The sequence below is a fragment of the Bombus huntii genome, chromosome 7 (genome assembly GCF_024542735.1).
Source record: "Bombus huntii isolate Logan2020A chromosome 7, iyBomHunt1.1, whole genome shotgun sequence".
Lineage (NCBI taxonomy): Eukaryota > Metazoa > Arthropoda > Insecta > Hymenoptera > Apidae > Bombus > Bombus huntii.
In genome coordinates this window covers 7,347,691-7,371,348 of record NC_066244.1, presented here as the reverse complement: position 1 = coordinate 7,371,348, position 23,658 = coordinate 7,347,691, and the positions used below count along the sequence as shown (strand labels likewise).

General features: G+C 46.0%; 2 protein-coding genes across 9 annotated transcripts in view; both read right to left on the bottom strand.

The window, feature by feature from the left end:
• Positions 1-1,330: 1,330 nt before the first annotated feature.
• LOC126867965 (nidogen) lies at positions 1,331-16,355 on the bottom strand. Of its 5 annotated transcripts, XM_050623049.1 has the most exons (21): positions 16,014-16,355; positions 9,580-9,858; positions 9,244-9,449; positions 9,076-9,167; positions 8,821-8,967; positions 8,194-8,427; positions 7,370-7,895; positions 6,992-7,158; positions 6,711-6,842; positions 6,540-6,638; positions 5,994-6,167; positions 5,399-5,536; positions 4,884-5,009; positions 4,641-4,763; positions 4,030-4,373; positions 3,168-3,504; positions 2,831-3,059; positions 2,496-2,671; positions 2,278-2,386; positions 1,913-2,031; positions 1,331-1,744 (listed from the first exon to the last, which is right to left on the bottom strand). In XM_050623049.1, exons 1-21 carry the CDS (start codon positions 16,338-16,340, stop codon positions 1,617-1,619), a joined length of 4,212 nt encoding a protein of 1,403 aa, XP_050479006.1. In that variant the 5' UTR covers positions 16,341-16,355; the 3' UTR covers positions 1,331-1,616. The 5 variants fall into 5 exon arrangements, with proteins under 5 accessions (XP_050479006.1, XP_050479007.1, XP_050479008.1 ...); XM_050623050.1 differs by lacking the exon at positions 4,641-4,763; XM_050623051.1 differs by lacking the exon at positions 5,399-5,536.
• Positions 16,356-18,114: 1,759 nt separating this feature from the next.
• LOC126867998 (uncharacterized) overlaps positions 18,115-23,658 on the bottom strand; it is a 258,493-nt gene continuing 252,949 nt past the window's right edge. The window contains exons 12-16 of one of the 4 annotated variants that reach the window (XM_050623112.1): positions 23,279-23,521; positions 22,510-22,965; positions 22,061-22,336; positions 21,282-21,551; positions 18,115-21,189 (exon numbers count right to left, since the gene is read on the bottom strand). In XM_050623112.1, coding sequence (XP_050479069.1) covers positions 20,999-21,189; positions 21,282-21,551; positions 22,061-22,336; positions 22,510-22,965; positions 23,279-23,521 — 1,436 coding nt within the window. In that variant the 3' untranslated portion in view covers positions 18,115-20,998. The other 3 variants (XR_007690507.1, XM_050623115.1, XM_050623114.1) reach the window with 3 other exon arrangements.

Below are 23,658 nucleotides of genomic sequence, written 5' to 3'. Positions count from 1 at the left end.
ATGGTTTCGGTAATTGAAACCAACCGATGCTGGAGGTTTGGGTGGAGAAATCGCCTGTGTAAATAACAGACTTTTGCTATTCCCAATGGGAAGCAGGGGGAAGCTCGCATCGATATTCATAAGAAAACAATATCCACCATGTTTCTCGATATTGGCTTCCGTTACGTGTTTGCGTTACAAATAACTTCTCCCATGAACTTGTTTACCTCGCAGTTAAATATTTGTGTTGTTTTACAACAAACAACGGCGACGTCAATGTCAGGAAATGTTCACAATGGCAAGCAAGATACGCGCGCTTTATCTCGACCAGAAGAGTTGGAGTCGATCGATGAAAAAGCCGCGTAATTTCTCGGTGAGACAGAAGGCGGAGGACTCTTCCGTCATACATTTCTTTCCCGGCTGAACAGTGGAAATACGAGAAAACTCCTTGGAGACGCATTACTAGGAGATTCTTGTCTCTCTACGGTTGTGGTGGTGAGCTAAGTTTGATGCCCTTTGTCGCTTTCTCTTGCTTGCCGTCGCTCCTCTTCGCTTCAGCACCCATTGCATCGTCGTTGGACCGCAACGACTCTTTGTCGATTTTGCGGTCAGCCAATTAAACACATTCAAAGAGATTGCGGTAAGGAAAATTTAATTGTCTTATCCGGATTATTCGTCGATAAATCCTCTTTGCGATACAGATGCCGATGCCACTTTTCAATCAACCTCTCCTTTTGCTACTTTATCTTCTTTCTCGTGGTGCTTCTACTTTTAGACTTGAGCCTCACGAAGAAAGGTAATTGATCGTAGGTAAGCGGAGATTCGTTTTTATACCGCGACTTCCAGCCGTGTTATTCTTATTAGGCCTGTAAGTAGTTGCTTATTAACGTTATATAGCGACGAGAAAATGAAATGGCCGGCTGTTACGTCGGTAATGAACACAGTAATTGGCTTCCTGTTCACGGGCTTGCCTTCGTAGTGGATTACTACGCGGAGGTTTCGGTTCGGTATAGAATGGCGTTCAAAAGCCGAATCAAAGCTTCGGTAGCTTCAGATAGCGAGAGCAATTTTACTTTTTTCTCTGTTACTAGTACGTCGACAGAGCGTCGCCTCGGTACTCTTAATCGTTTAGGAAATTAATCTCTTCTGCCTCTTCTTCTTCTTTTGCTTTAACGTAGTTGCCTGTCTGTTCGAACGAAGTTCCCACTTCGTGCATGGATGAAGACACTTTACATGCAAGAACTTGTACAACTTTTCACTGATTACGATATAAAAGGATAACAGAGGTATATAAAATATATACTCGCCGTAGTAACAAGGTATCGCATAAAAATATGGTAGACAGGGTGTATCCCTTATTTTATTATTTTACTTTTATTAAATAACGTGTCACCGAGTCGCAGCACCATACAGCCAGCTTCACGCTGCGGACTCCGTATTTTAGATACAAAAGATTGTGTTACTCGAATACGTGGACGATAAAAACTAATCATACAAAGTAGAATATTATAATTTACACGTAATCTAAAGAGTGGTCCGACGCCACCCCAGCGGTCAAATAACAAACATTCTTTCGTTTTGATCGGCTGACCGAGCCTTGCGATGTCTTCCGAATCTTCCACGACCAATTACAAACATTACTGCGTGTCAGTGCATGGTCCTGTCGCGTCGTCCGCACACGCACACGTTCTACCGCTTTGACCATTCGGCAGACATAGCTGATCCTTGTTACACCTTCCGTTTTCGAACTGACAGGCGTTGGTCACTGTCGTGAACAGACAAACGATAATTTACGACGATGATTAATCCAATTATCGTTACGGTACGAACAATAATACGGAATTATGGTATTCGATCCGTTTAATATATTTTTAAGAGGGTGATCAGTTTGACGGAGAACAGGAGAGGAACGATGACATAAAACTTGATTTACCTCTCGGGCACGACTCAGGAACGACGACTATTCCGTATAATTTACCGCTTCCCCCTGGTGGTACCGATATGGGCGGCTTCCTGTCCCCGGTGCTCTTCATGGCAACTTCGATTTTGTGACTACGACGGTAAATAATGGATGATTGAAATATCTCCGAACTTGCATGGTACTCTACTCGATTTTCCTAGCTCGTTATGATTCACGCTTAAGCTTTACTATCTCGAAAGATATTTTACTGGCTGTTCGATAACGCTGAAAGCGTTTTAACTACGATATCGCTCGAATATTCAATTTATGTCGAGTATCTTTTTGTTTAGGCCGAGTACAATACGAGATAACGAAGTGCTGTTTTATCGACAACTTACGTCTTCCAATCGGTCCAATAATATTTCTGCTGGGAAATCGCGAGACCGAACGGATAGGTGAGCTCGTTGGCGATCACGTTGATATTCCTGCTATCGATTTCCATGCAGCCTGCGAACGATTATAAAAAAAAAGCACGGAGTGAAATTATCGAATTACGAGACGACGATCGTGGCGTGTCTGTTAGCAGAGAAAATTTCATGGGAACATCTGTCCTTACTTATCGTAAACGTTCCGGCGTCCGCCCAGCACAGCTCATCCATCGCCCAATCGATACTTAATGAATTCGGTAACTTCACATAATCCCCTTGAAGGAAGATTGCACGACCGGTTCCATCCTCGTTGGCCCACTCCAATTTCGGCGACGCACGGTTCCAATCCGACCAAAATATCTTCCTGCAAACGATCAAATTTCCTCATTTCGTGTTACAAGCTTTTACATTTTCTCCTTAACCCAATACCGTTAAATTATAATTAATTTCCAGGCAACAGACGCTTTGCGTTCAATTTACTGGCTAGCGAATGGATGATCAAATTCGAAAAAACAATACTCACCCGCGATACGGGTGTACAGCTATTCCTCTAGGATTGACCAGTCCGTCTGAAACGAGCACCTTCCGCTTCTTCGTCTCGAGATTGGCTACCTCGACGGTCGTTTTGCCCGAGTCGGTCCAGAAAATATTTCTCGAGATCCAATCGACCGCCAGTCCCTCGGGGCTGCTAACTTTCGGCAAGAACGTCTCAGCCATCGATCCGTTGTACGTTAACTCGATTATTCGATTACCTGGAAAATAAATCTCGTCTAGACAGAGCTTCTTCGCTGGTGATATTTTCGTCAGAAATTTCCTCCGTAATCCCGGCGACGTAAAGTTTCAAGAATATTGACATTTACCGGTGATGTCGCTCGAGTAGGCTTTCCCGTTCATGCAATCGATGTCGATCGCGATAGCCATCTGTGTGTACGCTATGTAAATCGGGCTACCGAGATCTTCGTGCGTCGGCGCGAACGGAATCCTCAACGTAGCCATTCCTTGATTCACCAGCAGGAAGTTTGCTTCGTGTTTTGGTCTTTGCTCGCAGTTGGTCCCATCTCCGGCGAAACCTTCGTTGCATACGCAAGCAAACTGATTTTCTCCGGCGGCCACACACGTAGCGTCTGGCGAACAGATCGTTGGTTCGTGTCTGCAGGATGACTGGGGTAAACACGTGAAACCGTCGCCATAATAGCCCTGCAAGTAGTCACAATTCGTTAGACAACGACATTTCTATCGAATGAATTAGTTGTAGCTTTATGTAGTGCGTTAGAGAACAAAGAATAGTCGTGTCTGATTGTCCTGACTATCCACGTTTTGTTTCTACTGTCACGACTCGTATAATCTCGCGTTTACATTTCGCCAATAACTTTCTTACACATTTGGAAATATCCTATAAAGTTGTCAACAGCACCATGTCTGACTACCGACCGTTCGTTTCTACTATTTCGTTCTGGAGCACTTTCAAAGTTGTCCGATCAGTTACATTCTTTCTCTACTTTGTAAATCTTACGAGACTGCTAATGGTGCTATGTCTGGCTACGCTTAGTCCACTACTACTGTTCCCGCTCGAACCGAGTCCAAAGTTAACTGATCGGCAGCGTTCTTATACCACTTTCAACTGCTCTATCGAATTACCAGCAACTCCATCAATATCTCATCTCACCAATTTCACCTAGAAACCCATAATTCAGGACGAATTTGCGGATTCAATAAACATACCGGCTGGCAAACGCAGGCGAAATTCGCGGAGGTTTGATTGTAGCCACAGACCGCGTTCCTGCCGCAATTATTCAGCACGTTGCAGCCAATGTGGTTCTCGACGCATTGACGGACTCCGTCACCGTTGTATCCCTCGATGCAGACGCACTTGTAGCCACCTTCGCCGGTGGATACGCACTGCGCGTTTACGTGGCACTGAGACGGATTCGTTGAGCAGTCGGATACCACGCAGCGACCATCAACCATACTGAATCCTGGATTACACGTGCACTCGTACCGCGAGTTTGCCGGATTGTACGAGCATCGTTCGTTCTCCAGGCAATCAGTGGTGCTGCTGCATTCGTCTGCATCAGAAACGATCGTTCAAGCAAACGAATTTTGACAATCGATCGTGATTCGTTTCAGGAATGTTTTTACAATTGATTTTATCGTGTGTGATCATGCAACTGTGGAAGTGTCAAAGCGTGACGTTTCTCGGCTTTCGCGAACACAGACTGAATAGAAGCAAGTACAAGAGAATTCGTAATTTTAAGACAGACATTTTACGAGTAAAAATGTACGATAGAGGAATTGAAAAAAATAGAAAAAAAAAATATGGAAGGTGATATGACCGATAGCACTGCACGTAGTTCCGTCCCCTTCGAATCCTGGATTGCACACACACTTGGCTAAGGACTCCTCCTGCTGGCAAGACGCGTTCGGGTCGCAAATGTCCACCTCCAAACAGGACACCTCTGTGCCAGAACAACACTTTTCATTCACTCGACAAATAACAACGCCATGGTATTTTCCCTCGAATGTGAACGGTGATATTTCGTGGGAACGAAGGAAGAACAAGATGCAAGTTAACGTACCTGTTTTTGCACACTCCATACCATCGCCCTCGTAACCGGGATTGCAGCGACACTCGTAGTCTCCGGTGGTAGCCATGTAGATACATTGAGCGTAGGGGTGACACCTGTTCACCACGTTGCACGACACTGGACACAAGCGTGTGCAATTACGATAATGCTCTACCCGATGATCCGTAATTGCTTCGACTATCCACGTCCGAGCGTTTCGTGACGGGTTTTTGTGAGTCGATCGCATCGATCGTGTTTGAAAGCGTTTACGCCTTCGTGGAGACGTGCCAAATGTTTTGTAACAGGTTGACCGTCATATTGCTCGCGTGATATTAATCGTCGAGCTAAACCATATCGTTTTATACACTAGTATTTCAAAATTGTCAATAGGACAGTAAATCTGTTGGTAAATAGATTAGATAGTGAACGAAAGGAATTTAATCGACGTGTGCAGAAAGCGTGTAGCTCGTGCGAAAGATTTTGTTAATAGGCAAAATTAGCTGAAGCCAAGCTGAGTATCATCGTACAGTGAAATCCAGATGGACCCATCGTTTCGTGGTTGAATCCGGGCCGAGGCACGCAAATTTCCCTTGAATGGTCGTAACTGTGACTCCAAGGACATACGCAGTGGTCTTCGTAGCATTCCGGGACTGGGTGTGCCGATACTAGAAAGCACGATGCAAACCGTTCGTCGCTGCTGGTTAGTAATCATCGCAAATCACACGGGATAATTATAATCATTTCGTATTTTGTGCTATCACGGCTCCGCATCGAATCATGTTCTACGTGCGATTAGTTGTCATGCATCGATACGTGTCAATCCGCTTGAGGATTAAATTTGTAATTAAATTTAATACTTCTATAATCTTCTTCCTCGAAAGATTAAAATTTCTATCTATTTTAAATTTATAATTAAATTTAGTATTTCCGTGTATTCCCTTCAGCATAAGACTGAAACTCTCATTACGATTTACTTAAATCCTCAAATTCGTAATATAAATACTTTGTCGTGCAATTTCACTGTTTAAAATTCTCAAAGCCCAAGATTAATAAACCAAACGAATTCGAGCGACACTGCGGTCGAAGAATGCATTTGTACGAACGTCCCTTTGTTGTACTTACAGTCCCGATCGGGAGAGACGTCAGTAGACCTCCCAGACCCTTCCTGCGACATACATTCGTTATTCCGATATTCCCAGCCCCTTGGACACCAGCACATCTCCTCCACACACTGCGGTTTCGGCGGTTCGTCCACTGCGGTTGGCTCTGCTTCCGGATAACACGTGTAGCCATCGCCTGGAAACGATAGCGATCGTTGACACGGAAGGTTATCGCGAGATTCGTTTGCAAATCATCGCATAGTGGAACAAGAGGAAATTGCACGATTTCGTACGAATCGCCCGAAACCATTGCGATTCCGTAGTAATTCAATTTTGTCATCGTCTCTCAAGTTTCTGACTAGCTACAATGGAATTAGCTGCTTGGTAGTTGCGTTTGAAGATATTGAAATTTGTATTAGCAGGTGGATTCAATTACTTTTGCAAAGTACCACGATATTTCGGACTAATTCGATATCCTCTGTAATACGCGAAATATTTCAAATTTAAATCGCACGATTAAATCGATTTACAGAATGTTTCTTTGCGTTATCGTGTAGTAAATCCTTACCAACGAAGCCTGGTAAGCAGATGCAAACGTGCTTCTGCCTCTCGGTGTCGAAATTGCAGATACCATTGGACGAGCAGTTATCCTCGACATCGCAGGAAGCTGCAACAACTCGTCGTATAGTAGCAACCCAACTATTTCTCATGTAGAAAATCAGACGATGAGCGTTCTTACCACGTTGCGACGTAGGATAGCAACCCTGTTCGGTATCCTCGAATCCAGGCAAACAGATGCAGTTAGGCGCACCTTCGATCATCACGCATTGCTCGTAATTCTCGCATCTTGTCTCCTCGCAAGAAGGAAGACCTGTATTTTCGACAAAAGGTACGCTACTTACTGACAATTCGTAAAACAGAGTCTTACCGCGGAGAGCCTCGAAAATATCGATTTTCCAGTTGAACTAGTAGCTAGGCGAGTTATCAGACTACGGTAATATCCGTTCGTTGGTAACTCACTTTCGCAGATTCGACCATCACCGGAGAATCCGGGCCTGCACTGACACGTGTGGCTGCCTTCTTGATTAATGCACTGCGCGTCGGGAGAGCACATGTGATTTCCGGCGGTACATTCGTTCACATCCACGCAAACTGCGCTCCCGTCCTCTTCGTACAAATACTGGTAGCTGATAAAGAAAAAGAGAAAATTGCACGTTTCCGCGAGAAGAGTATCACCGTGGTGATTTATCTACGAACGAAATAAAATCCTTCCCGATTTTTCAACATATCTAACCGTACTACCGTAAGAACGAGAAGAAGATATCCCTTTGACGTTCTCCTAAATCTTATACGCGATCTTCGGAGAATACACGCGTAAATCAAAGTGAAACTTCTTACCCAGGACTGCAGACACACTTAAAGCTATCGCCGTCGACGACGCAGAAGCTATGGTCGCTGCAGGTCTCTCTTCCCTGGATACAGGGATCTTCTTCTTCGAGGGGCGCCACTTTTGTATTCACCGCGAAACGTATAATTCCCTCGGTTGCCTCGTAAGTAGTGACACCTCTGTAGAACTTCAATCTGGTCGTGTCGTCCTCGGGTTCGACGTTCAGATACGGACACTCGTTATAAACGATAGTTTCGTCTTGGATAAAAGCGAGTTCCCGCTCTTCCCCACCTTCGTTCAGTTTGCAAGTTCTCTCGCTCTGCGCGCGGATCACGCCGGCCTGCGCTCTCGTATAAAGTTCTTCGTAGTCACCGTAATCGACCTTGGTGTCTCTCGCCAACTGCGGCAACGTACCTTCGATCATTGCCTCCACTTTCAGCTGACCGAACACGTCCAACCCGAGGTAATTGCTTCGTATCGTTAGTTTGTCGCCCGTTGACGGATACGTCAGCACCGTCGTATGATTGAACATGCCCCCTGAATCGATCGTTTCTCTACGTTAACCGTTGTTAACAATGGTTTCGTCTTGAGTCTTTGGTTTTGTTAGGAAATAAGAGGGAAAGGGAATAATAAAACGGAATAAAGCTAGGAGAAGCGACGTAGAATAATTGTATAGTGCTCTGCTGACAAGAAGTCATTTGTCAGGCCATACAATTTGTAGAAACAATCTACCAACCAGTGTGACGAGACGATGCTTCTTTCACTCTGTGAAGTTAGACTGGTATTTTGTTCGTGAAGCTTGTCAGCAGTACACTGTAACATCGTCGGAAAGTACCTGTAAGCTCGTATCCATTTTTCGTCTCGCCGATCGGTTTAGCGAACAGCCAACCGATCACACTGCCCAGATTACCCAACAATTGAAAACTGGCGCCAATTTCCTCGGGTACTCTCGATAGAGCCGTGTACGTTCTTCCATCTTTCGGTTGCACGTAGCACTGAAGATCTCTAGCAGGGAACTCCACGTCGTTGATCGTGCCGGCAACTCGGCCGTTTACACGCAGTGGAATATCTACAAATTTGTACAATCCTTTAAATTTTCTTAGCTATTAACTGAAATTAGCTCGTACTCGTCGTAAACCACGGTGGTCGGTTACGGAATCTTGCTATTCAAAGGGCCTAGTTCCGAGAATCCGCTGTTTTACGAGGTCATCGAAAGAGCCGCGTAGTCAGTCGCCGTGATCTATGAATAGATCAGAGAGAACGCGACCGGAATCGTCTGTTGTCGGCGTTCGTTTCGCGACACTTGTCGTTGTCGAAAAGGGAAGAGTCGGTTAAAAGTACGGGCACCTCTTGAAAGCGAATTTTTATGTAGCGTGGCTACATCAAAGGAACGTGACTCGCGTATAATTGAGGGGGTTGCTGGCTTTACGACGAAGTGGAACCGTGAAACGACGATTCTCACCGTTTGGCAGGCAGGATTTCCCATTGCCGAAGAATCCTTGCTTGCAGTGGCAGCAGAAGCCCACCTCGTAGTCGACACACGTCGCCCTGCTGTGGCAAGTCGTTGCTCCTATTCTACAATTTGGTACCTGATTCGATGCGCTGCTATCTGATCGATAAAGCAATAAGGAAACACATGGTACAGTCCGAAGAAAAACGATCGAACGAAAAGTTGCAACAATCTAAGCTAAGGATCGATAGTCGATAGAAAATTTACCTTCGATATTGTCGGGAACTTTCACGTCGCTGTCGTCGGAGATCGGTCCTACTTGGAACAGCCATTGTCCAGGTCTGTTCACGTTCGACCATCTGAAGGACGACGAGGATTACTTTCTCGGTCAAAGACAAGATAAATCGTACTTTAAACAGGCATCCAGTGACTCACTTGTCGACATTCTGAATCTGATCCGTCCCGGAACCCTTCAACGTGTACATTCTTCCTTCGCTCATTAATCCTGCTTGTGCCTTCGCGTCAGGCAAACCATTCGGGTGCGACTCACCTTGAATCCACTGTACACCATTCTCCGGATACAATAGTTCCACGTAAGAATGCGTACCATTCGACGAGATAGCTACCTGGTACGTGTTCACCTAAGAGGAATCGAATTAAATCAGAAAAAACGTAAGATAGCGATCGGTTTCGCCTCGTTTATTCAGCGGTGTATCTTGCACGTGAGAAAATTTGCCTTTATTCTTAGCAAGTCGACTCACTTCCACTCACCTTGTCGCTCTTTCCGTTATAGTATCCAACGGCCAGCCATGTGGCGAGGAAAACATGAGTCGGTACGAAATCTGCGGCATCCGCGAAAGCGCTCCGAACCATTCCTCCGGCTCTGGCAAGGACTGTCGGTGCGTCCGTTTCGCCATAATACACTCTTCCAGAACCGCTAGTGTCAACGTGTGTATAGAGAGGCGCGATAACCGGATCGTCGAGCGGGAATGCGATATTGAAAAACCTTTGCATGGCCCTTGCGAAAGAGAGGACGCCATTTCCGTTTACCTGCAACCAGGTAAGGTAATCTCTTTAGCCCTTACTTCTGTATTCAGCTCTTCGTAATTAAAAGTCTCATTACGCGAATGAGAATCGAAACGGAAGATCTCACAGGCTGCGTCGGCGAACTTTCGTTATCCGTTCGATGCAATCCAGAGATAAAATTTCCCCAACGGTCTTTATCCAACTTTTGCTCCACACCCCCTACAGGGAGGTTTCTAAATTTCTCCACCTTCTACGATGCGATCCTGCCTCCAGGTAGGAATCTGCATATCTAGATTCTCTTTAATCCGAGAGAAACCATGAAATAAGAACTAAGAGAACTCAAGAAATTTTCGATAGCTTCTGAACGCATTTTACGTTCTCGTTTGGTAGTCCAATCGCCCTCTTCTCTATAATTAAAATTTTAAATCTTACAACTTCCTTATCGCAACATCGGTTCAACGAACGGTTATTAAAACTAAAGAGTGGAGAAAGACGACGTTCTGCAGAGTTGCCTAGACGCATGTGTAGTGGTTGTTATTAGACAGGTAAATAGTATGAGCACGTGTCGGGAATCCGTGGATGATGTAACGAGACGTCTCGTATGCACACCAAAAGTCATTCACCCGGTGTACGCGTCGTTTAACGAAGCTGAGACACTAGAAAGGGCTCGAGTTTGAAGCTGCTCAGCTTGATGCCACGCGTCTGCGAGAGTAGACGTCGTTCCGTCAATTGGCTAAACTGAAAGGCGCGCGCGTTGCTCCACATTCGTGGCGGGAGCAGCTGTGCCGTCGGCGCCACGGAGAAACGATTCCCAACGTTTCACGAGGACCAAATTAAAACTTCACCGAAACTCTATTTTTACTTCCCCGCGAATGTTTTCGTCGGCTGGACCTCTGTCTACGCGCGGCCTACTTTGTCGCGTATTTTTGGGTCACCGAGATTCAAATCTGGAAGAAGAGGTTTAAACGCTTCAGAGTTGTTGACAACTTTGGTTTTCACTTGAGAAATATTTTTCAGAATGACGCTTCGATCTTGGTAAAGATAATCGCGAAATAATGCGAGGATAGTAGACGAAGTTCGATCGAGATTCAAGTTCAAACGTTGAATCTCTTAGTTTGCAGATCGTATCTTTGAATATTCGATTGTTACGCTGTATCAAATGCCTACCAAGCGGACAATTTCACAGCTCGATACGATTATGAAACAGTGTCATAACACGCATGAACAATGCGCTTCCAGGTCGAGTACCAAACAAATGGAAAGACGGAAGTGAAGCTTCGTAGTTAACGACCCTGGCTAATTGACGAAGTTTAACACGTCAACGAAATTCCGGCCTGGTTTCGACCGCTCTCACGTCCCGATTTCTCGGCCCGAACTTCTGATTGTTCAACGCTCGTATTGTTTTCACGTGCTACGGATATTACTATCGTGTTGAATTTAACACCCAAGCCTGCGCGTATTATTCAACGAGCGATCTGGTCGTAAGAATTGACACAAATTAAATTGACCAGACAAAGATCCTCTTTATCAGGCGCCGACTCGCTGTCACGTTGCTCTTTAAATGCGTGGCATTATATGCATACAATTTTATTGAATTATTTGGTCATTTTATTCGTTTTATTCTGTAACTATCCGGATTTTTTCGGATTTTAAAAGAATTCTCACGATCTCTCAAAGGCTGTTTTACTTTTTCAATCGCACAATTTCATCCCGATTCAACGTTTGTCCCTTCAGTTTCGCGCAATTTCATCCAGTGACTTCAACGCGAAGAAACAGTTCTAATTCTGCTTTGAAACCGCGTCGCGGTCAATCGAGCCTTTTCTTCGCGATCGATGCGACCAATTTCACGCCATCGGAATCTAATTGAAAAAAAAGTTCAAGGAAAAGAAAAAACGAGTGGAAAAAGAAAAGAGTCCACATCCAAGTCGCCGTAATTATTCCGTTCAACCGTCCAGCTTCTCTCTCCTTTTATTCCCGGCCACGATCAATGACAATCGGCTCGAGTTTGCCATTTCCGATTAGATGATTTTTCGTGTGATAATTACGAGGGCACCGGCAAGCCGGGATCACCGATAATCGATGGGACATGGCAACCAGCTCCAGAGTGGACATCGATCGCGTCTTCTCCGACTGTCCTTCTCTCTCTCTCTCTCTCTCTCTCGCCTGTCTTTCTCTCGATCCGTACTCGAACGTTTTGACAGTGGCGAGTTTCGAGAGGAGAGTCGGGACTAACGCTATCTCCGTCGGGGCTATCGCTTGGGTCGTAGGTCACAGCTGAGCCGATGACACACACGCACACACGTAATCCCCGGTAATCGTGAACGAGAGAGAATACGGTGAAAATAGATAGAGGCTGCCTGGAAGTAATACGACGAATCCATCTTACTCGCCGATTCTCTTCCTGATGTCACTGATTATGCCAGCTGCTCGTTCGTTAAATAAAAACCCGAGGGGACTCGCATCGAATGGAATAATTCAAATGAACCGACTGTAATTCCACCTCCTCGTAATTTTAAATATACACGACGACACGATCGGACAGTTGGTTAGATTTATTGTCTGTTACTGGGATAATTTTTCGCTCGTTCGAATAATCAGTTTCCGCGGGCTGTTATTCGAATTTAGCTCAGGGAAAAGAGGACTTTCACGAGCAGAGAGATGTTACCTCGATAGCTCTCGAAACTTCAACAAAATTAAACGCGAAAGAAGAAATCACTGGGACGCGGTCACTGGAAAACCGCGATCCACGAGAGCTTCAATTAGCCGGGCAAACAACAACCGCGACTCCGTTAAATGGCAACTTCGTGCACGTTTAAACTTGAAAATTCGATCGTTTCACGGGACACTTTACAGGAATAACGAGCAGAGATTCGCGGTCTGGGGATGATCGCGCAATCGCGTCTGGAACCTACGCGTTTCCAACGTTAGCTAACGATCACACTCTCGACGAAGATCGTTCCGAGAGCGAACGATCCACTTTTCTTTCTTTCTACGAGGATAGATCATGTTTTCGAGACACGGGGTGGACAAGGCGAGTCGCACGCGCTAACGCAATCGTGTAATCGGCCGCAATCATTCTGATGACTGCGAATCGTCGACGATAAGCGACGAAATAGAGATGATTGTCGTGTAGGCAGAGCTTCTAAGTAGACCGTCGCGGATATATCGCAGCTCGTATCTGTGTCAATCAATTCGTCGGACCTAACGCAGGTTTGCATGCCAAACATCTATTCAAGTTTCAATCCCTTCGATTCTCCTAAGAAATTGCATTTAGATTCAGACATTTTCGTCGCGTGCGATAAATTATCAGACATTTACCGCCTGATTCTTTGTTCCTGATTGCCATCTAACGCGACGATTGCCCGTTAATCGACTGCACTTTGATTGCTCGATTTAGAGTCGTTAAATCAATGGGACATATCTGACAGTGGCGGCGTAACGTTTTACAGTAAGCGACACGCGGCTTCCTCTCGAATTTGTCATTTGCCAAGAGACTGCTTACATTAGAAATAATTTCACACGACTACGTTATTGGCGGTAATTTAATTAACCAGGAACTTTTCAAACAAGCCTAATTGGGCTTCGCGACGCGGGATGACGTCGCCGGGAAGATCTGGAAGAATCGTTCGCGGAATTTCACAACGTCCCCGGTGCGCTCCTCCTACAAATCGTCCGCTAACTAATGTGGGAAAGCGTCAAGGCTAATTGGCTGCGTTTACGCCGTAAATCGTCGGTCGCATTAACGTCCATCTGGATGCAAATCCACCGGCCGGCTTCCGATACCATTCGTTTAGCGAGATCGTATCGTTCGCGGACGAACACGCGGATAACCAACAGGTATCTCTCTTCGCTCTCGGTTCAATTTCCGCGGAACGGTGCGCAATATGCGCCGGCTAATTGCCGCTTCGCGCCGTTTCTCCCTTTTCCACTCGATGAATCAAACGCGCGTCGAATCTCGCTTACGTATTTATCTATTTAATTAGCGACGTTCGTCGATTGTTGTTCGGAAATTTCAGCGCTACTTTTGCCTGCGTGTCTCGTCGGTTTATCGTGCCTCCTCTACGTCCTTGCGTAATGGGGAAGAAGGCTAATTAAATATTTATCTGATGCTCGACGGAGCTTAATTACGTGCGGCTGCGCGAAAAACGAGCCTAGCTTTCGAGCCAAGGCGAAATGGATCGAGGAAGTCGCAGTTAACAGCGCGCCTGATCCCACCTATCGGGACCACATCTTGATGAACGAGGATGCTCGAATACGCGTATGCTCGTCTCTTCGCGTATCTTAGCGATCGAGACTCCGTTCTCCACTCGTTAACAGAGTACCCTGCGATTATTTGCCGATAATTCGTCTCCCTTCCGGTCGTCGAAAACATTTAGCAGGTTCATTCGATAAATGCACGGTGCCGAAACGCGAATGTCGCGTTGATAACGTGTCCACTATTCGGCACGGCACGACGATCGCGTTATCGAGCGTGTCGATGAATGGAACGCTATACTACGAGATTCATCGTCATCGTGCACGTGGTCGATGTAGCAAAGTAGGGGGTACGGTGAAGTAAGCTATAAAATTGTTATTTCCAAGCTATTTTTCTACCAGGTAATTATAATTACGCAACGTTTAACGTATCAATGAAGGACATCTTATTAAGAAGGTAGCAGCCGGTCAGCCGTAAATGGGTTCTATCGGCGTCACGAGTCACGGGTTGCACTTACCTCGAGCCGATCGCGTGTTTTCCTACGTGCGGCTTTTTACGCGGCGATGAAAACATGACGCCGCTCGACACGCATGAGATCACGCACCTTGACTCGCTTGGATCAATTAGAACGAAGATTCATCCGAATACCTACGTCGCATCCGTACGCGTGGGGGAGGCGTACCGTGCAATCAATGTCCATTCACGCTCCGTACGACGCTTGCGAATCGGTTCGTGGAAAAGTGAGATCACCGGAGAACTAACTACAGTCCTCCTCTAATCTCGCAGTGTTTGCCTTCCATGACTCAATAGCGTTCGCGACTAATCTAATGGCATTGCGTCAAAAATTCGAATGTCGATAATTTAAGGACATCTTATCTGTCTCTTTCCTTGTCTCGGAGGAAGAGTTTCATTCTCGAATCGATCCTCGCGTATCTGACAATTGTCTTCGGTGTTCGAGAAGTTTCCGTGAAACTGTGAATCTTATCGCAAAGCTCTCGTTCAGCCGATCGCCGAAGGGACGAGTTCCACGTTCGGGGGAACATGATCCGCGTGACAAGTGACGCGTACCGAGACAGAGAATATGAGAAGCTGCTCGTGCGACGACCCAAGCGCAATTAAGCGATTGCGCGCCGGCTGCGGCCGTTTGACCGTCATCGCGGACAATGAATTCGTGTCACGCCAGAAAATGACGCCAGATTAGACCACGAGCCGAATTAAGGAGATGACCGAATGTTCCTGGCTTTCCCTCGTTCCGCGCGAATTAATATCAACGAAACGAATTACACCATCGTCGAAAATGTGGTTGCTTCTGCCTCGCCTTCTTCGATCTCTACGTTTTTCAAATTTTCTTTCTCCTCTCCTTGTTACATCTATCGAGGCAAAACGAAACGATGCGTTTCCCGAGGGAACGGCTTGTTATATTTAAACAAGGGAGGAGAGACGTTTCATCGTGCAACGCGCACGAGTGCCGGTCCTAATTTAAAACATTAAATAAACGATTTTCCTGTTGCGCTCTCCCTTTCCTCACAAAGCGTAAACAGTGGCACGCGCGCTTCGTGTTTACACAATTTCGCGCGCTGCAAGGGTTATTCGACGTTCGAGCGGCTGCAGCCCGTGGCCCTCTATCGAAGTTTTACCGTGTATTTTTGTGAGCACCGAAATTAAACGGGGCCGGATGCGAGTGGCCACCGTCGCCCGATGGAAAACCACAGAGATCCACGCTGCTGGATAAAAATAACGATTTATCTGTCGAATCGTGTGGCTTCCTGTCTAGCTTTAAAATAAATCCGCGTGCTTTGCCGATTTAACGCGTAATATAGAACATTTTATCGCGAAAACTCTCAACCAATCTCACTTTTTCCAATCGATCCGTTGAAACGCAAGGAAAAGAAATCAGGGTGGAATAAATTAAAATCAATAATCTAGAGAAACAAATCACCGATAAATAAATAAAAAAAAAAAATATATAAACTGGTGTACTCACGAATATGGAATTGAAGATCTTATCGTAGAATGCGATCGGTGTCTTGAGAATTGTCTCCGCGGATAGAAGCAACCCGTTTACGTCCGATTGTAGGATCGAGGAACCAGGTGTCGTGTAAGGGTACAAGTCGTTCTTGTTGAGGGCTGCGGCGAAAGGCGCGAGTAGGGCCCCAACCAGGGCCAGCACCACAGCCAGCCGCGAGACGCTGAGAGGACGCGCGCGACGAGTCATTCTCTCTCGGACTGCCTTCACGCTACTGTCGATCGACACCGCCACGACGACGATGAGTTCTCGCTTGCCGCCCCTTAATCGCCTTTGCCCGCTCATCCTCTCGGCCGCTCTTCTTTCGAACGCACGAAACATCGTCTCTCTGCTCTCTCCCGGTGCCGCCGATAATTTCGTGCTACTACCCCCTCCATCGACACAGTCTGTCTCGGATCGCTCGCCTCTATTCTCGCGAGGGCACACGCGAGTATTGTCGCGGTTTCGCGCGATATTGTAGGTGTCTTTATATCTTTTTTAAATTTTTTATTCCTTCGTATTTCCGATTTTCGTAACCTCCTTGGAATGAAACTCCTTGCGATAAATATAGAAGTGGCGCAGATTGACTTTGTATTTTCTAGAAGTGCAACAGATAAACGATAACAGATCAGGACGTGGGAAACGACGAAATTGATCGCGATACGATCAATCTATTATGTCAGTTACGTTATAAATCTAATTTCTAGTTTAATTACGCTATGAATCTGGCTAATTACGCTATAAATCCAAAGACCTATATGTTTAGAATTATCGATGTTCGTTATACTACTGTCTAAACGTCATAGTCTTACGTGTTATTATGTCTGCTCAAAATTCCACGAATCCATGCACACAGAGTGTCCATAAATAATACTTATCCTGTTTACTACAACTGATTATCATTGACTCGACTTAATTATCAGGCTTCCGATAATATCTATAGCTTCGAATTCATTCATTTTCCCGTTAATTTAGTGTTCTACGTCTCTTTAAATAATTCACGATAGCATCATGGTTGTATAATGCATCGGAAGGGAAATACTGTAGCAAAGATACGCGCTTATTTTTATTCGGCAAAGCGTTATCTATTATCTGTTGCGCGCAACGCAAACGAGTTTCATTTCGCGGTTCATTCAATTGCAGTTTCGATCGCCAAGGTCTGCCGGATTACGCGGCGTGATCTTTGCACGAGCTTTTAATGATTTAATTATAGCAATAATCGTCATTCACATCGGGAGCTTTGCAATTGTATTTCAAGGTTGCTCTATTCCACGTGCACATCGAACGATCGTAAAAATTCTGCGATTTCTGTCCAATCTGAATCTTCTAATCTAACGTCTCTTTTAATGAGAATTTATTTCCTACTTCTTCTTAAGATTCAATCTCATTCTTCCGCGAAACGAAACGAAGCAAGGTCGAAAATGTAGAAGAAGTAAATATAATTAGTTTCTCAGGCCCGTAAATAACGAATCGACCGACGAAAACATACAACATAGAGAACATCCATTCGAATAATTCGATCCCATTTCGTTTAAATTCCCCTTTGAAACACCCTTCGTTTCAAATTTGTACGGGAAGTACGGGACCCCTCCCAGGATGAACACACTAAAGCATATCAGACTTGCAGGTTGAAATCCACGAAGTTCATTGTTCCTCTTCCGCGTCATTAGTTCGCTTCCGCGACTCGGTTCCGCCTCTAATTACATCCTTACCTGTACCGTGTTCTATTCAATCTCGTACGTTTCGTCATAGATGGTTGTACATGGATCGCGGATGCAACCTCCTTGAGCATTGTTCTTCGCTCGTTGCGAGCTCGCACGAGGATCGTTCGATAGTTGGCCAGTCGCGGTCGGACGAAGCAAATTCTGCGTTCGCCGCGCACTTCGTCGAGCACCGCGGCTCACAACGCAACCCAATAATTTGTCCAAGGAATTCTTCCGTGGAATCTGGCTTCCCCTTGCCTCTCTTCCGTCCTCTTTGGTCGCTGACCAAATTGCCTGGAATTCGAGGGGGAAAAACTCGTCGGCGCGGGCGAGAAAAAAAGGTTACAATCGCGATCCGAAAATCGTGCTCGTCCGTATACGTTGTAAATTGATCTTTATTACAAGAAATTACATGACTAATTTGTACATATAAAATATAAATATGATACAAGTACTATGATACAGTAGGCGCGTGTTTACGGTAGATTCTCGTGTATTTCTGTTAGGTATGTGTGCGCGTATGTGGTATACTCTGGGTTGGCCGCTTCCTCGAGCGGGATCATGCGGAGGTCGGTTAAATCCTTAATCGTAAATTGCTATTACTTGTTAAATCGCTTACTAGTCGTATTTCACGGTAGACGGAGTGACGCGCTTCCCTAGCTCGAACGTAAAACGGGTAAGGTAGACGGAGAAAAGAAAAGGAAACGAGTAACGTAGGAGACGATTGGAATATCGAATCTCGAGATGGGTTATTTTATTCTGAAACGACATCTTTCTTGGTAAAAAAGAAAGAAGCGATTCCTGGAAGGTACAATCGGGAAGAGAAGATCGTCGTGCGTATTGAACGTCCTTGTACGCGTCTGGAATCGGTCGCAGGACAAGTTCGGATTGAACTGAACCAGAAAGGAAGAAGTCACGAACATCGCGCGGAGGACGACGATCGAAGATGATCGATCATGGGACGCGTGTATTCGGCAGTGGCGGGTTAAGAACAATTGGACGAATAGCGTACGGGTTCGTTTAACAACGGACAATGACACAGGAATTTCGGCTTACGATCGATCGATCCGGTAGCTTCGAGAACGATTCTCTGCAACTAGCGGGGATCGGCGATCCTGCGTTGCTCGGTAAGCAGGCTCGTTACTCATTGTGTGCAGCCTTGTCCCGCTTTAATGATTAGTCTTAATCGTCAGAATATACGTCTGACTCGTGATTACGGTCTACAGATACCATCAAATCTGGACAGATAAGACTAAACTAGACGCACTATCGCTTCGTTGTTGTTACTGATATTGAGTTGTAAGAAAAATTTCAAGAAGCGAAGCAGCTTTTTCTGGAAATATTTACGAATCGATTTGACGATATTTATAGACCTACGTAGAATCTGGTATGCTTAAATCGTATATGTATAAAAGGGAATTAAGCTCTTAGATTGGCAGTGCGATATGGGCGGGCTAAGATTGCACATCGCGTAAGGAGCGAAGAACGCGGATATGATATTATACATAGCCATATACAAGCGATTGAGCGGCAGAGACCCGGGCGATTTTCATCGATATCAGCTGCGGACACGGCACAGTTTGCATCAGAAAGCTGGAATCTCTCTGTTTCTGCCGCGCATTACCGGCATTCCCGATTTATTTTCATCCCGTCTATTTTCATTCTCCGTGGCTCGTTCTCCCTTCCACGATCTATACGCCCACGTCTTGGCTCTACGCGTGATTCTCGCGTTTAAACTTCGCGTACTCCATCCTGTTCTCTCTCTCTCTCTCTCTCTTTCTCTCAAACGTTCGCTATGCATCTTTCATCTCACACGAAAAAACAGAGAGCGCTGGCGTACCGAGCAACTTTTACGATTACGAATATGTTTACCGTGGAAAAGTAACACTCTGTCGCGCAGCATCTTTTTCTCGGTTACTTTCGCGCTCGTTATTTCATCCCTCCCGTTGTGTTTTTTCTCTCGTGCTCGTTCTCTCGTTCGTTCGCTCGCTCTCACATTCTCATCGGTTCTCATCTTCGCTTCTAAAGTGAATTACAGAGCCCTACGAAGTGCGGTAACTGTTGATAACGATTAAAGCTACGATAATATTCTTGAATTAACGTGCGTGCGTTAAATACAATGACTACGACGCGTTTCATCGCCGTTATTTTCCCTTGCCTTTTATTCCGTCAATCGTTTACCATACGAAAGGATTCTCTTGCTTTCTCCTTTGGCGGCACTATCACCCGATGACTACCACCACTTTATGGTATTACATATATTCTTTATATCTTCATCTTGCACTGTTTGTCTTTTCTTTATTTCCTCAAATTCGACGTATCATTTTACCATACGAATTCGGTGCGATCCAAAAGAATCTATTCAATTTAAATTTCGATCCCGGATCGTCGATCGAAGATCAGCACCGTAGCGAGAGATCAATGGAATTGATCTGTCTTTTTCTCTGTCGTCACCTTCTTATCTTCCGTTTCTTAACGTAGAGAGATTCGATGCTCGATCTTCGATCGATCAAGCACGCACGACACACTATAATGACTTTCCTCGATACTGGTTAACTGGTTCCAAGTGCACAAAATCACTCGCTGTAATTATCTCAGCGTTGTTCTCGAAGCTTAGCACTCTGAATTGTCAAGTGCAGCTTGTATCATCGAAAGATCATATTTCTCGACGGCTTGGAATTCATTTGGAATTCGAATCAGGAGCGACGACTCGTTGAATTTACCTAACAGTTGAATCCTCGACGGTCGATCGGTATAAAAAATGCAGCACCAACTCGTACGCTAAATTATTTTAAGTCAACAAGTATGCGTCTCGCGTTCTACGCGTTATCTCCGTTAACAATCGTTTCAACATCGCTAGAACATCGTAGAAATCATCGTAAAAATTCCCTTCTGTATGGAACGTCGGCATCCAGGAGATAACCCGAGATTCAAACGCAACAAGTTTCTCGGCTCGTTAACGCGAACGACGCTTTATCCTCGCACAAAAATGGGATGAAAGCTTCCTTACGATCGATTATTACACGTGCGTAACAATGGCGACGACGATCACGATACGACTAAATTTGTCATTTAACAACTATTGGACGGAGTCGAGCGACATCGTGACAACGATTCTCTTTTCTTCTCTTTATTCCTATCTTCCCATCAGCGACCTCGCTCGTCTCGTTTCTAATCGTTCATATAGCGATCCGTTTAGCGATCCGTTTAGCGAACGTTTAGCGATCAGCACGCGGTCGAGCGCGCTGACCCAAGTCTAGGTTAGGTGATCCGAATCCCTGTAGGCGATTCCGCCTGCCGCGTGCATGGTTGCCGTGGGCAGGAGTCGAAGCAGGTGATCAAAAGAACGTGGCTCTTACAGGCTTGCACTCGCTTCTGCAGGATACACGTCTCCGCCTCGAGCGCTTCCAGGAACGACGGATCTCGCCAGTCCATACTCTCCTCTACGTGAACTACAATAGTAAACCAACTTTATCATAGTAGAACAGCTTCCTCTCTCCCTTTCCGACGCAGGAGATCTTTTTGAAAGTAGAAACAAACTTACGATCGTAGCTCCAGCGAGCATCGGGCACCATCAGGCGCCTCTTAGCGTCACGCAGCTCTAGCCTAAGAAGGCGCTGCCGTAGTCGCAGGTTGTGTATCCTGGACATCGTGCCACGTGGATCCGAGCGCAACCGTGCGCGCCTGTCCAGGATGTCCACGTCCTCGCTTGTGTACGCGAGTATCCCCGGCAGCGCGGATGGCGCCCGTGGCAGATGGGCCCGGCACTGGGCCCGTGACCGGAGCCCGCACTCTGCCACCCGCTGTTCCACCGCTGAAACACCCGCACAACGTCGAGGTTAGAACCCCCAGCGCGCCACCTGAGGAGAACCACCGTACGGAGGGACCATTTTAGAGGGTTTTTACATCGTTTCACGGAGCTTTAGCTGGCAAGCTAAGCTATCTACGTGACTTTACGCAATCGTTAGATGTTACAAACATGCACAGATTTCATCTTCCCGTTATCGATAAATTCTTTTTTTTTTTTTTCGTCTTTTATTAGTTGCGTTTGCTTTACGCTTGACAGATCGTTACGATTTTACAAACTTGTGCAAGATTCCTCGAGTGATAGGAAATACGTAATTAATGGCATGCAGTTACTAATGAAATGTGAAGAAGGACATGCGGTATCGGTCAATCTCTCGAGAAGTTAACTACGAACTAACTACTCTAAGTAATTGCAACGTTTCTATCGATCTTCCTCTAGATGATATTTATTTTCCGTTGCAAGCGTTTCTCGTTCGAGATCGCGGAGAAGTATCAGGAAATCGGCGATAAATATACCTTGGTGCTCTTGAAGAGCTCCGGTATGCCTGGACGAGTCACTGGCGATGCTGCTGGTTTCGCTGTCTCTGACGATGCTGTCGTAGCCAGAACTTTCCGCACGATGCCTAGACAAAGTAGCTGGCGAGAGTTTCGCTGCCCGTGGCGTGGAATCGGCGCCAGAATCGTAGCCCTCCTTGTTCAGACCCATCGAAGAGCCCAGACTTGTAATTTTACGCTGCATTCGTCCCGAGGATGGCGCCGGTGATGGAATGGACAGCTGCAACGGTGCTGTTGCTGCAAGAAAGTTGGAGATACAATACTCTCAGTGGTATTATACCTAAACCAAACCTCAGTTACAGCAAAACAAAGAAGATGATTGTAGAATCCTATCGATGCTGTATGGTTCCAAATAATCCAGAGCTAATCGACAGTTTCCAATTTTTAATCGAGTAAATCGAAATTCTCACCTTGAACCTTGAGATCCTCCTCGATATCAGACTTGCCAGTGACAGTCCTCTCAGGCCTCTCAGCCGCCGTGAACAGTTTCTTCGCCTCGACGTATTCCTCCTCTGGATCTGAACCTGAAGCTCCGTTCCCTGGTAGCCTCTCCACCTCTTCCTTGAGATTAGGATTCGAGGCACCATCGGGATGCCTCAGGCTGGAGATGTTGCAGTCACCCAGTTTGCCACAGTATCTCCGGGGACTGGCTATGTGCGCTACACTGTTCGGATACCAGTAGGAAGCAGTGGCCGGTCTCGACATGCTCTGACGACAATTGTCGCAGATCTTCTCCTGATCGGACTTGCCGGCGATGTACGCCGGCTCGCTGTAGATGCTGCCGTGATTGCTCGCGTTGTCGTTGAACATCACGTCCGAGAGGGACAAGGACTGACAGCGCGACGGCGGACGGAAGACGGGGGCGGCTGGAATTTGTCCTGCGTTAATGTGATAGTTGTTGTAGACCTACGCCGGTTGGCTGACAGGGTGATTTTGTTTTAGAGGACTCTTCTCGATGAGACTCGACCCTCTCGTTGCCGGTTTCGTTTCGTTCAGATTCTTGCTAGACGTAGCCGATCGAAGGCGACAGCCTTTTTTGCGGTTATGAGGTTCGGAAAAGGAAGAAAGTCGGAGTCTAGAAACGCAACGAAAGGGTCGATAACGCACACAGAAAACACACACAGTTGGTGAAAGATCGAGTAGCGTCCTCTTGTTCGGAACAAACTTTCGGAAACTTACATGGAGCTTCTCTGACGTTCGAAGAGTTCTCCCTTTGATAGGTGACCGAGTTGGAGACGTTAGCGAGCGCTAGCTTGCTTTGGTAGAGCTCGTGGAGTCGAGCCAATTGGTCGAACTTGTGCCTGGTCTCTTGCTCTAGGAAGTCCTCGTGGTCGAAGTATGGCCTGGGCAGGACACCGGCGCCAACTGGAGGCGGATACTGAGGCCTGTATCGTTCCGTGTCCGACATCACCGACATCGAATCTGCAAATTAATACATATTCGTTTTTCCTGTCTATCTAGCGAGACGCTGCTCGGTCGTCGATAAAAACGAAAGAAATGGCAAGATAAGTAGCGATGAAAAGGAACAGCGCATTTAGTTGGAAGCAGTCTTTTTCGAG